General features: G+C 35.2%; 1 protein-coding gene and 1 long non-coding RNA gene across 6 annotated transcripts in view; one reads left to right on the top strand and one right to left on the bottom strand.

Annotated features, from left to right (window-relative positions):
* si:dkey-96f10.1 overlaps positions 1-14671 on the top strand; it is a 109859-nt gene that overhangs the window by 89919 nt on the left and 5269 nt on the right. The window contains exons 11-12 of one of the 5 annotated variants that reach the window (XM_087304974.1): positions 140-159; positions 947-1036. The exons of 2 other annotated variants lie outside the window; for them this stretch is intronic. In XM_087304974.1, the coding sequence (XP_087161100.1) occupies positions 140-151 (12 nt within the window). In that variant the 3' untranslated portion in view covers positions 152-159; positions 947-1036. Of the gene's footprint in view, positions 1-139; positions 446-946; positions 1037-13698; positions 13829-14671 lie in introns of those variants that run through there. 2 more of the 5 variants (NM_001440782.1, XM_087304973.1) reach the window with 2 other exon arrangements.
* Positions 1666-3318, bottom strand: LOC110438314 (uncharacterized). The gene is made up of 2 exons (XR_015523331.1): positions 3144-3318; positions 1666-2057 (listed from the first exon to the last, which is right to left on the bottom strand). It is a non-coding gene; the product is annotated as an uncharacterized LOC110438314 (long non-coding RNA).

The raw sequence follows: 14671 nt of genomic DNA, 5'->3' as shown, positions 1-14671 counted from the left end.
AAAGAGGAAGTGTGTCTGGTCAAGATGTTACCATAGTCATAGAATAGAAACATAATGATTAATCTGTTGTTAGTGTAAACATTTTTCTAAAAAAATAAAGACACAAAAGTAATAAAATTTTATTTCTTTTTTCCCACAGCTGCAACTTTGATTTTTATGGTAAAGCAAGTACAGAGACTTACTACCGCCAGTATATTCACAGACATGCCATCTGAGAATATAACACACTGTTACTTCAAACATAATGTATATGTAACCACTGTAGCAAATCTAATAACAGAAGGAACTGGGGCAGGGGAGGCTCTCTGAAAACATGTTGCTACATTACAGTGTAGACCAGGGGTTTTCAAAGTGTGAGGCGCGCCTCCCCGGGGGGGCGCCAGAGCATGTCAGGGGAGGCGCAGGAAAAAATATAATATAATAAAAATATCATTATTAAGTTTAATTATTATATGTATTTTTTATTATATTTAAACGTTTTAATTAAACAAAGCAAAAAAAAAAAATATGTCAAATATAAGAAAACCTTTTTTACCCAGAAGGCCATAGCTGTGAATTCGCTTCTGTTTGGCAAGCCCGCCAATACAGGTATATGCCTGCTAATACAATAGGTCGGTTTCTGAGACCCACCCTGATTCAAAGCTGTAATGAAGTTCACGGCCCTTTGGCCGCCGGGAAGGAGGCGGAGAACCGAAGCAGTTTTAAAGTGATTTAATAATTACAGTGACGGCAGCTCCGTCTAAAGCAAAACAAACGGACGGCAGATCCTCACGGAGACTGCCGTCAAACTGAAAGCAAAAGTAAAATATGTCCGGGTCCGGTCCTCTCTCGGCTTCCTCTTCTTCTTCTTCTTCTTCTTAGTTTTTTGGTGACTTGTATTCTTTGTGCATATCGCCACCTACTGTGCCAGTTGTGCAACCAGATTCTGTTATTACTCTGCCCTCAGAATCCAGGTACCGGTTGACGCTGCGTGTTCAGCTCCTCCCCCCTGCACACTGAATGGGCTCTATGCACGGCGGCGCGTGACGCATTTCCGGTAAAATTTAAGACCCTGAGCCTACTTCCGCCGATCGTACAGTACAGTGCTACAACAGGAGCGCTACTGATAAAAACGAGTAATGTTTTGGACAGTTGTCTTAATGTTTTATGCCATTATAGCCCACTTATATATGTTTATGTCAGCTACATAAATATGACATCTAAACGTTTAAAAGTGTCATTTCAAAGACGTGAGAACAGTACTTGTAGATACCACTGCTGTGTTCAGCAATGCACAGCGTCAAAAATTAAACTCTTACCTTAGTTTCCACACGTTTCCAAAAGACAAAGTCGTGCAGAAGAGGTGGGTTGTTGATATTAAACGTGAGAATTTTACAGAAACAGAAAAAAACAAGAGTGTAGCTGACAATTTCAGTCTAGAAAACTGATCGAGGCTCGAGTGCCAACCGGATGCAGACATTTAAAGAAAGGAGCTTTTATGGCAAATAATAGTTTATTTTCATTGCCTTTGAAGTAAAAAAATGAACATTAATATACATAAACATTTCTTAAGCTACTTTCTAAGTGCAATTTTTAAATTCAGAATAAAGACCTTTATTTTATTCACTGTACATATAAAATATAATTCACTGTATGTAATTTGAAATAAAAATTGTCAAAAAAATGTAACATTTTGAAAAAAATATTTTATTCAGATGAACAGAAAAAATGACATTGAATCAGTTGTTTTCTTGAATCAGGTGCTTCTTCTGTAACTTGTGCATAGAGAGGTATTTGGGTTTATACGTATTAAATAAATAAATAAATCACCCATCTGTTTCATGGAACTTAACACATAATTGATCCATTCCAAACAATTGTTCATGTGACAACTCACATTACACATTTCAGAGTAATGGGCTGTCTGGAAAAGCAAAGCAACCAAATGTTTGCATATCCCACTCTCAGCCACACAAGAGCAGGAGCTATTAACTAGCAGACGATGGCATGGATCTTCTGACGGATGTCCGCTCCAGGATACACATAAAATTTTCTAGCTCTGAATCTCATAATGTTACCTAGAAAACAGAAACAAGAATATTAATAGGTTTTTAAAGACAGTCATTAAAGGCAGTTCACTCAAAACTGAAAATTCTATTTCCTCATCCTTCACTTGTTCCAAACCTGTTTGAGTTTCTTTCTGATGTTTAACACAAACAAAAATACTTTGAAGAAAGCTGGAAACTTGCAACCACTGATATTCATAGTAGTTCTTTTTCATACTATGGAAGTCAATGGTTACAGGTTTTCAGCTTTCTTCAAAGTATCTTCTTTTTAAAGGCATCTGCAGCAATATCATCAGATTAAACTACACAGTAAATCATTAATTTAAATGATTTAAAAGTAGCTCCCTTTAGTCACACTTTAAAATAAGGTTTCATTAATTAATGTATTTGCTCACTATTAAAATAACTATTTAATATTTAATAGTTAACATTGTTAAACTAATTTACTAATGAATAAAAATCCAAAGTCATGCTTGTTAACATTAGCTATTACATTGTGAGTTAACAAGCACAATAAATAAGCATTTGTTCATTAATGTAAAAAACTAATAAATATTGAAATAGACAAATTGTTGATGTGAAATTAACTAATGACACCTTATTGTTTTGGGTCACCCTCCCATTTAATTACAATGTTATCGACTAAATAGAAAGCATGCTATCTCCACTGTTTCAGCAATAAATATCAGCATTGACACAGTGCTATTTGTCTGTTGTGGATGGAACGGCATTGTATTATTTTATTCCTAATATATCTTGATCAATAATCATGCTTACAAGCTAAGACAGCATCTGTGTTTCTGTAATTATCCGAACTGAACAGTGGTGGTCACTTTAGAACAGTAAAAGTATGAATGGGACAGAACTTCACATGTATGCTGTCCTACTCTCAGCTGGTGAGGAGACTCCGATTTCTTCATAGATCTATCGGTAGTAATGAGCTCTCACTGAGATATTATTCCTGCCCTGTTTTTACCTGACACTTTGAGACAGAATTACGTACACATATGATTATTTTTACTTACGTGATAAAGCTGCAGATGGACGGATCGTAAGAGTATTAACGCTAAAGTTAGCCTTCAGGCTAGCTGAACTTACCTTCATAATTGCACAGGTAGGAAGATGCATACAACTTGAAACCCTTCTCAAGCTTTGCTCTGCGGTGTTGTAGAGCACATCCGGACAATCATTTGCACATTTGACGACTCTGCCATAATACTGTTTACCTCCGCTTAAAATCACCCAGACCGGAAGCTGGACCGCGGCCTTAGACAAAACGCGGAAGTAATGCGTACATATAGCCCATTCCTTGGTCCCCAGAATTGTACCAAATCACCAATTGTATTTACTTACATGAGTTATATTTTAGTTATATTATTATTAGTTACATAACTGTTTGTTATATTTTTCTATATCCTTTTATCTAATCCTGTATTATATAAAAATTTTATTAGAATCCTATATCCTAAATGTTCATAATTAAACTCATATTCCAGTAGGTATCCTATATCTTTATCTTTCTTTCCCTTCTCCTTAAGATATTCAATTAGTTCCTTTCTTTCTTCTCTGTATTTTAAACATTCATATATTACATGCTGGATTGTTTCTTTTACATTACAAGATTCACATAATCCATTCTCATGTACACCAATTAAAAACAGTGAATCATTCAGTCCGGTATGCCCCAGTCTCAGTCTGGTAATAATCCCCTCTTCCTTCCTATTCCTATCATGAATAACAATTTTAGTGTCCACATTCTTTTTGATTTTAAATAGATCTCTTCCCTTCAAATCTGTATTCCATATTTTTTGCCACTGTGTTGTCACATTTTTCTTTATAATACTTTTGATTTCTCCTTTACTTAATGGAACATTAATGTCTATTTCTTTTCTTTTAGTTGCATTTTTGGCTAATTCATCACTTATTTCATTTCCCACCACCCCTATGTGTGCTGGAATCCAACAAAACCCAACTAGAATTCCTTTCCTTTGGATTCTCCATAATAGTGAAAATACTTCATTCATTAAATCTTCTCTTGATGACTGATGACTGTCTAATGATCTTAATACTGAAGCAGAGTCTGAGCAAATCACCACTCTGTCTGGTGTCACTTCCTCTATCCACATAAGTCCCACTATGATAGCAACCATTTCAACTGAATATATTGACAATTCCGATGTTGTTCTTTTTTTTATAAATACTTCCAAATCAGGAACACACACTCCTATTCCTGTTACCCCTTTATCTGGGTCTTTAGATCCATACATTTGTGTGCTGCCATAAAATTTTCCATTTACATGCTTATACACATTTTGCTTAAGTGTACCTGCTTCCTCCCATTCATTACTTTTGTCCAAGATCTCAAGATTGATAATAACTTCAGGTATTATCCATAAGGGGACTTCACTCCATACTGGGCTTTTATTACCCATTATATCAAATACTTGGTGTTGTTTTGATATATTATGTATATCACATCCAAATCCTCTTCCTTTATTATTTGTATACTCCCAGCAATCTATTAAAGTTTCTTTTACAATATTCTCTCCATCATAGCTTTTAATAGATGCCCAATATGCCAGCGCCAATTTCTCTCTCCGCAGATATAATGGTAATTCGTTTGTTTCAACAATCAAAGCATTAACTGGAGTTGATTTTACAGCTCCTATACACATACAAAGTGCTCTATATTGGATCCTATCTAATCTTTTTAAAATAGTTTTTGATGCTGCCGCATATATCATACACCCATAATCAAGAACAGATCTTATTAGAGCCTGATATACTGTGAGCATTAATGATCTTTCTGCTCCCCATTCTTGTCCTGCTATTGCCCTCATTGTATTTAAAGTTTTCCTACACTTCTTTTCCACTTCCTCAATATGCTTTTTCCATGTATATCTGCTATCCAACCAAATCCCTAGATATTTAAATTCTTTAACCTCTACTAATGATTTCCCATATATTGATAATTTAATGTCACTTGATATTTTCTTTTTCCTGCTAAAGATCATATAACATGACTTACTGACTGATATTTTGAATCTCCAAAAATTACTCCACCTTTCTACCTTATCTATAGCATCTTGTATATTTTTAAGTACTTGATTCAGGTTTCTTCCTCGTTTCCATATAGCTCCATCGTCAGCATAAAGAGCACTTCCTATCCCGGGTCCTAAATTTTTGAAAATATCATTAATCATTATGTTAAAAAGCAATGGACTAATAGTACTGCCTTGAGGAATACCGTTTTCTGCATTAAATGATGTTGAATTAGTATTTCCCACTTGAACCATAAATGTTCTATCACTCAGAAATTGTTTTATCCAGTTATATAATTTTCCTTCTATGTTTATTTTATCAACTTTAGCTAACAATCCTTCACGCCAAACTGTATCATATGCTTTTTCAATATCAAAATACACAACTACCATAAACTCTTTCATGTTAATCGCCTTTTCTATTTCATTAGTGACTTTACTTAATGCGTCAATAGTTGATCTTCCTCTTCTAAATCCACATTGATATTTGCTATATTTTCCTTTTTTCTCCAAATCATAATTAATTCTATTCACTATCATTTTTTTCCATTAATTTACCTAAATTTGATGTCAGTGCTATCGGTCTGTAATTTTCCGGTTTTGTAGGATCTTTCATTGGTTTTCGAATCAGAATTACAATTGCTTGTTTCCATATTTTTGGGATTATTCCTTCTTTCCATATTTTGTTATATAATTTAAGTATCACTAAAATAACTTTTTTCTGGTAAATGTTTTATCATTGTATAACTTACCTTGTCTCCACATGGGGCAGTATTTGCACATTTCCCAAGTGCTCTTTTTAATTCTGAAGCTGTAAAATCAACATCCATACAACTATTTCCATTTATTTTATTATGCAAAATATTTGGATTCATTTCCATAAACTCTCCTCTACGTTCTTCATACTCATCCCCTACTTCTATACAATATAATCTTTGTAGAACATTTCCAATCATATTAGCCTTTTCAGTTTCTGATATGGCAGTTACATCCTTCTCAATCAACACTGGTATTTGTTTCATCTTTTTCCCTTTCCCACTCATATTTTGTAACATTCTCCATACTTGAGCCATGGTGGTATCTTTCCCCATTGTCGAGCAAAATTTTCTCCATCCCTCCCTCTTAGCAGTTTTAATCAGTCTCCTTACATTAGCTCTTGCTCTCTTGTATATCAGCATATTATCAAAATTCATGTTTTTCCTAAGCTGTTTGAATGCCTTATTTCTTTCTTTAATTGCCTTGCTGCACTCTTCTGTCCACCATGGAATGTTCCTCTTTTTTTCACCTGCAGTTCTTATAGGTATGTATAAATTAGCTGATTGTATTATTAAATCTGTCAGTGACTTGCATAATATTTCCACTGTATCCTCTTTAACCTTTTCTAAATTTTCTTCACAGTATTTCCCAAATTCCACCCAATCTGCTTTCTCATATTTCTAGCTATTCTGAAGATATTGACCATTATTAGAATTCCTCACATTTAATTGACATATTATTGGAAAATGATCACTTCCAATTGTGCTCTCACTTAATTCTTTCCATTCACAGATATTAGCTATTTCATTTGAAACGAATGTTAGATCTAAACATGATACTGTATTATCGATTATATTATATCTAGTGCCTTCTCCAGTGTTCAAGCAAACTAAAGTCCTTTCTTCCATAAATTGTTCTATTATTTCCCCATTTTCATCTATTTTTTTACTTCCCCATAACCAATTGTGAGCATTAAAGTCACCACACCAAAGTTCTTTTTTTCCTCTTTCAACCTTTTCAAGTGCATTCATTGAAATGTTTTTACACGGATTATAAAAATTATATATTACCAGTGAATTTCCACAATAAAAAACCTCAACCATCACACACTCTACTTCCTCCACCTCTTCCAAGACTCTGTAAGTCATTTCATCCCTTATAAATGTAGCTACCCCTCCTCCTTGACTCTCTCTCCTGTCTTTCCGTATTGATTTATAACCTTGTAAAGCAAACTGAATATTTGGTTTAAGCCATGTTTCTTGTACACATATTACATTTGGTTTATATTCTAACTCTAAAACAAATTTTTTAAACTCTTGCCCATTTGCAATTATACTTCTTGCATTCCATTGTAGAATACTTATAACCATTAAGCTAATCAGAAATTTGAGAAGCATCATTTATTGCTGATCTAGTGAGAATGTCATGAATTATTTGGGCAGAAATTCCTGTAATTCCTAAAAACTCCGCTGCAGCATCTAGAATTGTTTTGATTTTTGCTGACCTGCTTGTCATTACAGCTGTTACATTGATCACTTTGACAATAAATACCAAAGAGTTCTCTTTTGTCATTATGAGGTCATTTTCATTTATACATTTGTGATTACACTTATTTTCCCTTCTGTTCCCAGTCTCATTATTCCTTTCTAGTTGTTTTTCATCTGTCTTTACTTCCTCCACTCTTATCTCCTTTTTCTGGCAGCTCTTGACTGCTTCTGCATAAGAATCTTTGTGTTCAATCTTGAATTTCTGTACCTCTTTTGCTTTTAACTGAAATTCACATCCTCCATATGCCGCACTGTGCGGACCCCCACAATTGCAACATTTTAGATCATTTGTACATTTATCATATTCATGATCTTCACCACACTTAACACATCTCATCTTTCCTCTACATACTGCTGCTACATGACCAATCCGCTGGCACTTGTAACACCTCAAGGGCTTTGGAATGTACTCTCTAACTGTATAACTGATGTATCCCATTTTCACCTTTTCAGGCAGTTTCCCTTCAAATGTCAGCAAAATGCTCATACTTTCTTGTCTATCTCCATTTACATTTTTAAACAATCTTCTCACATTGATTACTTTTCCTCCTAATATATTTTCCTCGATCTCTTCATTGGAAATATGTGTTGGTACACCTGCGATTACCCCTTTCTCATTTTTGGCTACTCCTATTTCTCTAGAAGTTACCTTTTCTCCGTTCATCTCTTTGATCCCAAGTAATTTATTTCTTTGTGCACTGTCCTTGACTATTATTAGCACTCTTCCTTGTCCCAAACATCTTGCCAAGCTAACTGTACCGATTAGCTTATCTATAGCCTTAGACAGCCCAATCGGATGTAGATGTTTCCCTGTACCTTTGTCAAACGTCATCATTACTTTATATCCTGGTATTTCATTTTGCGTTTGATCTTTCCTATTATCTTTCTCACTCGTTTTAGTCTTTTTTTTTATTTCCGTTTACCACATTACTCGTGTCCTCATAGTCTTCCTGTTCTTTATACGTGGCTTTTTTACGTTTAGCGTTTTTCTTTTTAGAAAATACTTCTGTAAATCCTATACTTTCATTTATCATTGACTCCTCCGAGACATCATCGATGATTGCACAACAAGCACAGATCAGATCAAGCGATGGCTTTTATTTACTTAGAGTTATTATTTATTAAGAAATGTTACAGATACCGCGAACTCCAACTTGTTGTTGTCTCTGAATCCGTGACGAAACTTCCGCTTCTCCCTCCTTCCTCCCCGGCCCTCGGCTTCCTCTGCCCTTGTTCCTCCTTTTATGATCCAGAGCTCCTTCTGTGGGATCTGAGGCAGGTGCGCACCGCAGGTGTATCCACTTACGCGGTGGCCTCACTCCGTTCTCACGGCGCTCGGCCACGCCCCCTCGCCACAAAAGCCTTCAGGTTCAGGGCTTAAACCCAAAAGACAACGATATGATGATCAGTTTTTTAGTTTAGGATTTACGTGAACAGGACCAGCTGATGAACCACGACCTTTATGTGTGGTTTGTCAAAATATTTTGGCTAATGACAGCATGAGACCCACTAAACTTCCACTGTTTTGACTGGGATGGACAGTTCTTGGAACTGTTCTATTCATATTGAACCATCATCCTAGTTTTAAAAACGTTATATTAAAATACTTGTTATTACTCTGTAAATAATTGCACTTTCATGCAAATGATGATAAAAGTAAGTTAACAGTCTGGCATCTGTCTGTGTCTTTATATATACTGTATTATATATATATATATATATACACATACACGTGTGTGTGTGTGTGTGTGTGTGTGTGTGTGTGTGTGTGTGCGCGTGTTTGGCAGGAGGGGGGCGCCAATGGATAAGTTGTGTCAAAAGGGAGGCCCACTGACTTTGAAAAACCCTGGTGTAGACCAACACTGAGTATTGACAGCCACAGCCATATCACCCTGCAGCCAAAGACTGGTTTCTAACCTAACCAAGGCTGAGACTGTTTAGTACCTGGATGGGAGACCACTGGAATAACTAGGTTGCTGTTGGAAGTGATGTTAGTGAGGCCAGCAAGGGGTACTCGCATAGTGTAGTGAGGCTAGTATAGTGAAGTGCACAATATGTCAGTGAGCACCGTTTTTCAAATGAGACGTTAAACCAGGGGTGACCAAACTGAATCTTAAGAGCCAGTGTCCCACAAAACTTAGTTTCAACCCCAAGCAGACACACCTGGTCTAGCTAATCAAGCTCTGAATAGATGCTGCAGAATGGTGGTGGTAAGGATGTCCCCTCATGATTGAAAATGGCTTTGAATGTATGACTAAACATGATAAATGTGCTATATAAATTAGGGATGGACAATAATTCAGTAACGAGGAGACTGACACGGAGGGATCCATTATGCAGTATTTATTAATCACAACTTCACTCAAACACACAATATGCACCGGAGTGCACACACACACACACACACATCCACAGTAGTAGTATGGGTATCAAGACTGATGATGAACAGACACAGATAGAGTTACCAGGCATGAGTGGAAGGGAGTGAGCAAAAACCAGGATCCGTTATGCAGGCTTGGGTCAAGGGCAGGCAGCAAGGATCAGAGTCCGTATAACAGGCGTGGTTCGTGGGCAGGCAGAGAGAGAGTCAGAGTCCGTTTAACAAGCGTGGGTCGTGGGCAGGCAGAAGGCGAAGCAAAGTAAGAAACAGGCTGGAGTCGTGCACAGGAGATCAGGCTGGAACTAACGCTCAGAAATGCTGGCCGGGGCTAAACAAGACTTCGCACTGAACGAGTGTTTGAGTGCGGCTTATAAGAGGTACGTGGGTCATTAGCCAGATTCTAATCAGGTGTATGCGCAATCAGTGTAGATGGATGACGTAATGCTAAAAGTCCAGAGATGGTGGCCTCTGCTGGCCAGCGAGGGGAGTTACTGGGACCGAGTCGGTGACACAATATATATCACGATTGATTTTTTTTCAATAACGGTGATATGATTTTTAAACACATTTCTGGTATTTTGATATAAATTTGCACATCTAAATATTTTATCATATAAATAAAATCTTATACATTATCACTTGTCACTGAGTTAAGGTCAGTGCTCAGCCTTCAAAAAGAGTGTGATGTCACTTACATGGTTGGTTATGCTCAGTTGTAAAGTTTAAGCTACAAAATAAGTGTTTTGAATACAGGTGTGAATGAACAAGCTTCCACAAGTAAGATTGTAGACGAAATAGTTGATAAAAGAGGAAAGATACACTGTAAAAAAAGAAAAAAAAATCCATAAAAAAATTAAGAATGTACTGGCAGAAAATTACCAGCACATTCTCAGTTTTTTTATGGAATTTCCTTATTTTAGTAATCTTAAAATTCTGTAAAACTTCCGCAAATAAACAGAAAAATGTACTGGTAATTTTCTGCCAGTACATTCTCAGTTTTTTTTTTACAGAATTTCCTTCTTTAAAAAATCCGTTAAATTTACGGAAAAATATGGGCAGCTGTGGTTGCCAGAATTTTTCCATAAAAAATAAGGAGATTTATAGAACTGTTTAAATGTATTGAAAATAACCGTATTTCATAAACTGATATAATGTTCTCCTTACAAAAACACAGCTTATTGCATATAAACAAAGTCATTAAATGCATTAATGTGCTCATGTGTGTTAACAACTGACAAACAGATTTTCATTGCATTAGTAACTACACAGTTACCTTTAAGCAAAAGAGGATGCAGCACAACATCAAATACTACTTCTTCTTCTTTGATTTTTAACGGCGGTTGGCATCCAATTTTAATGGTGCATTACCATCCCCTTCTGTACTGGAGTGTGGACTGGATTTTGACAGAGATAATTACTGTACCCTCTTATTTTCTATTCACCTCTCCACCCTTTTCTTCTTTTTATTCTTTTCATACCTTAACTATACATATTACACACTATATCCTATTTGCTTTAAGTGACCTTTAAGAAATAAAATTACTGTGACTTAATGTCTCTTGGTATTTTCCTAATATATCCTTTAGGGTGCACCATTGACACCCCATTTCCCTTAATTTTTCTTTTGACATTATTCTTTCATTGTCATATTTCTTACACTCAAGCACCACATGTTCCACAGATTCAATAATATTACAATATTCACATTTCCCAGATATGTGTTTACCTATCACATGCAAGTACTTGTTTAATCTACAATGTCTAATTCTCATCCTAGTTATAATTTCTTCTTTTCGATTTCTTTCAATAGCCCTCCTCACCCCAACCTTCTATTGAATCCTATATAAATGTTTTCCTTTCTTCTCTTCATCCCAACTTTTCTGCCATTTTTCCATAATTTTTCCACAAATCATTGTTAGCTTCTGCTTTACTTATTTTTTTTATGTAAATTTCTACTTCTGTCCTGCTACTGGCTTGCTTTGCTAAATTATCCACCATTTCATTTCCTTTAATCCCTATATCTGCTGGTACCCATGTAAATATTACCTTTATCCCTATCTGGCAAATTCGTGTGTAGCTTTCAAGTACCTCATACACTAAATCTTTTCTTGACTGTGATTTAAATGTTTTTAAACTTTTTAGAACAGCTGTGGAATCTGTACATATTACAACTTTATCAGGTCTGGATTTTTCAATCCACTGTAGGACTAGCTATACACCCACAATTTCTTCTGGAAATACAGATAAATTATTAGATAATCTTTTCTGCACACTAATTCCTGATTCTGGTATTCCAAATACCACCCCAGTTTGTCTGTTTTGAGGGTTCTTTGACCCATCTGTGTAAATTGCAAAACACCCCAAGTATTCCTCTCTCAAATATTTACAAACGACTTCACATATATTACTCTCCTCTTTTGCTTTTATATGACTGTTTAATATCATCAAATCTACCTTAGGTTGTTCAAGAAACCACAAAGGCCTGGCTGGCATCGGAACTGTTGGACTAAATTCCATTTCTTGTAATCCCATCACATTCCCGATTTCTTCACAAACCCAACCAAAGCTTAAATTTTTACTCCTTTCATTTTCCCAACATCCCTGCATTATTTTACGAATAGGGTGGGACATATAATTTATATATATATATATATATATATATATATAAATGGTCTCATAAGTAAAACATTTCAGAATGAAAAAAACAGTAAAGCTAGACTGAGGGAACAGGACTATTGTTAATTATTATTGAAGAGAAGAGCATAAATCAAAAATTCCTTCAGTTTTGGAGGAATATGGTGATGTAAACAGCAAAAAGCAGGATGGGTAAATTGCTAAAAATAAATAGAAAGATAGAACCCTTAAAGGACGTTCAAGATGAAAAACAACCAAAACTATACAACCAGAATATACTCAAACAACTCTTTTGTATTGCAATTCTTAATACTCTTTTTGATTTTTTTTATTATTATAATTTTTTTTCTCAAGTTTTTTTTTTTTTTTTTTGATGTGGATGTCATAATTGTAAGATATTGGTATTATTTTGATCTGTTAAATATTCACCATATACAAAAAAAAAAACACTGATAAAAAGTTTCTGTTCATCACGTTGGTCAAATGAACCCCCATGAACTATCTCTATATATTATACATATAAATATTTTATATTTATACATTTCTTGTCTGTAAAGGCTTATTACAAAAAAAGTGATCATTCTTTTTTTGTACCGTTTTTATTTTAAAAAATAAAATAAATTGTAGGAGCCTGGAGGTATTATAGATTTTGCAAATTCAGTTTGCAGACATTTGTGAGTACAGACAAATATGTTCATTGTGGGTAGTTTTTTCCTGGCTTTTTGATATTGTCCATATCGATATCGCAATTATAACGTATCGACCGAAATTGAGAAATATATCACAATATAATTTTTTGCCATATTGTCCAACCCTAATTTAAATGCACATTACTTACTATTGTAAATGTTGTGGAGCTAGCTCATTGGCTGCAGAGAAAACAGCAACCAAACTTCTGTGCCATGTAGTTAATGACATAGGGGCAGATTAAGCGTTTAAGCCTGCACATACATATTATGACATAACTTTGTATTTACCCTTCAAGTATGAGAAGGAGGCAACAAGAAGGCAAAAAAACAACCTTCATTTGCAGCCAAACATATGACACTTACCTTATGAAATTGAATTGCACCAACTCCAACTCCCCAACATCACCATCATATCAAAGAGGAGGTTGATGCTCAGTTTTCATGGAATTGCGAAAGTATTTCAGGCAAGAAAAAGAAGCAATAAACACATTTACTTTTGTCATAACAAACCTATATGGATAAACTATATTTTGAGAAACAATTAACTTTGTCATGTTTAAGAATATTTTGTTCACTCAGTAAAAATCAGTGTGTATGTGTGTTCAGTCCTATGAGGATCTGGTTCATCGTTTAGAACCGGTAATCATGGAGCTTGAGCGCCAGGAGAATGTTCTGGTCATTTGCCATCAGGCTGTCATGCGCTGTCTGCTGGCATACTTCCTGGACAAAACTGCAGGTAGAGAGTTTTTTAGAACACATTGCACTTATTTTTAAATAGATTTTAAATGCTAAAAAACTTGGTCAAAGTCTAAAAAAAACTATTATTTGTGAACATTTGGGAATGATGTCAATCTGAATATTACACAGTTAGAAAAATATTGTCTACACATGGAGAAATTATTAAATGTTGCTACTAAGACATTCTGAAAAAATGTTCAATATGCAATTCTAAAAGAAATGATTTACCTCAAGAAAACTTGAGGTAATTGCAAATATCTTTGTTTAGAGTAACTTAAAGTTTTTTTACTTTGCACTCTTTTGTATTGTTATTTATTTTATTTTGGACTTTTAAATTAGATCAATTTATAATATAATCTAATGCAAGATTTTCATGAGTCAGGCAAGTTTAACAACTTTTTTACTTCAGTTCAAATCTCGCAATTAATACAACCCTCATGTTGTTCCAATCCCGTTATGTTCACCCTCAGAACAATACAGATTTTATTTATTTATTTATTTTTTTTAAAGAAATTTAAGATGTTTCCAAAACAGGCTTATTCTGAAAACGTAGTTCTGTGGATGTTTTTAGAGAGTGCTAAATACGTCCCGGTAAGTACGTATTTGTGCAGTTTTTGTATTCACGAATCAGCGAGAGGCCGCTGTGTGCACTTTTTCGCATTTCAAACTTCACACTGTACTTGCGTAAAGCCACCGGAGGCCGCTGTCGAGTGACCGTCCGTCCGACTGACTGACTGAATGATTGATTGACTGGGCGACCAGCCAATCGATCGATCCACCCTCCTCCTCCTCCTTCCTTAAACCCAACCGACAAACTGATTGTGGCGAGCACTCCACACGG

This window comes from Danio rerio, chromosome 23 (genome assembly GCF_052040795.2).
Source record: "Danio rerio strain M-AB ecotype USA chromosome 23, GRCz13ab, whole genome shotgun sequence".
Lineage (NCBI taxonomy): Eukaryota > Metazoa > Chordata > Actinopteri > Cypriniformes > Danionidae > Danio > Danio rerio.
Note: the sequence above shows the minus strand (reverse complement) of the source record. Positions and strands in the feature narration are given on the sequence as shown.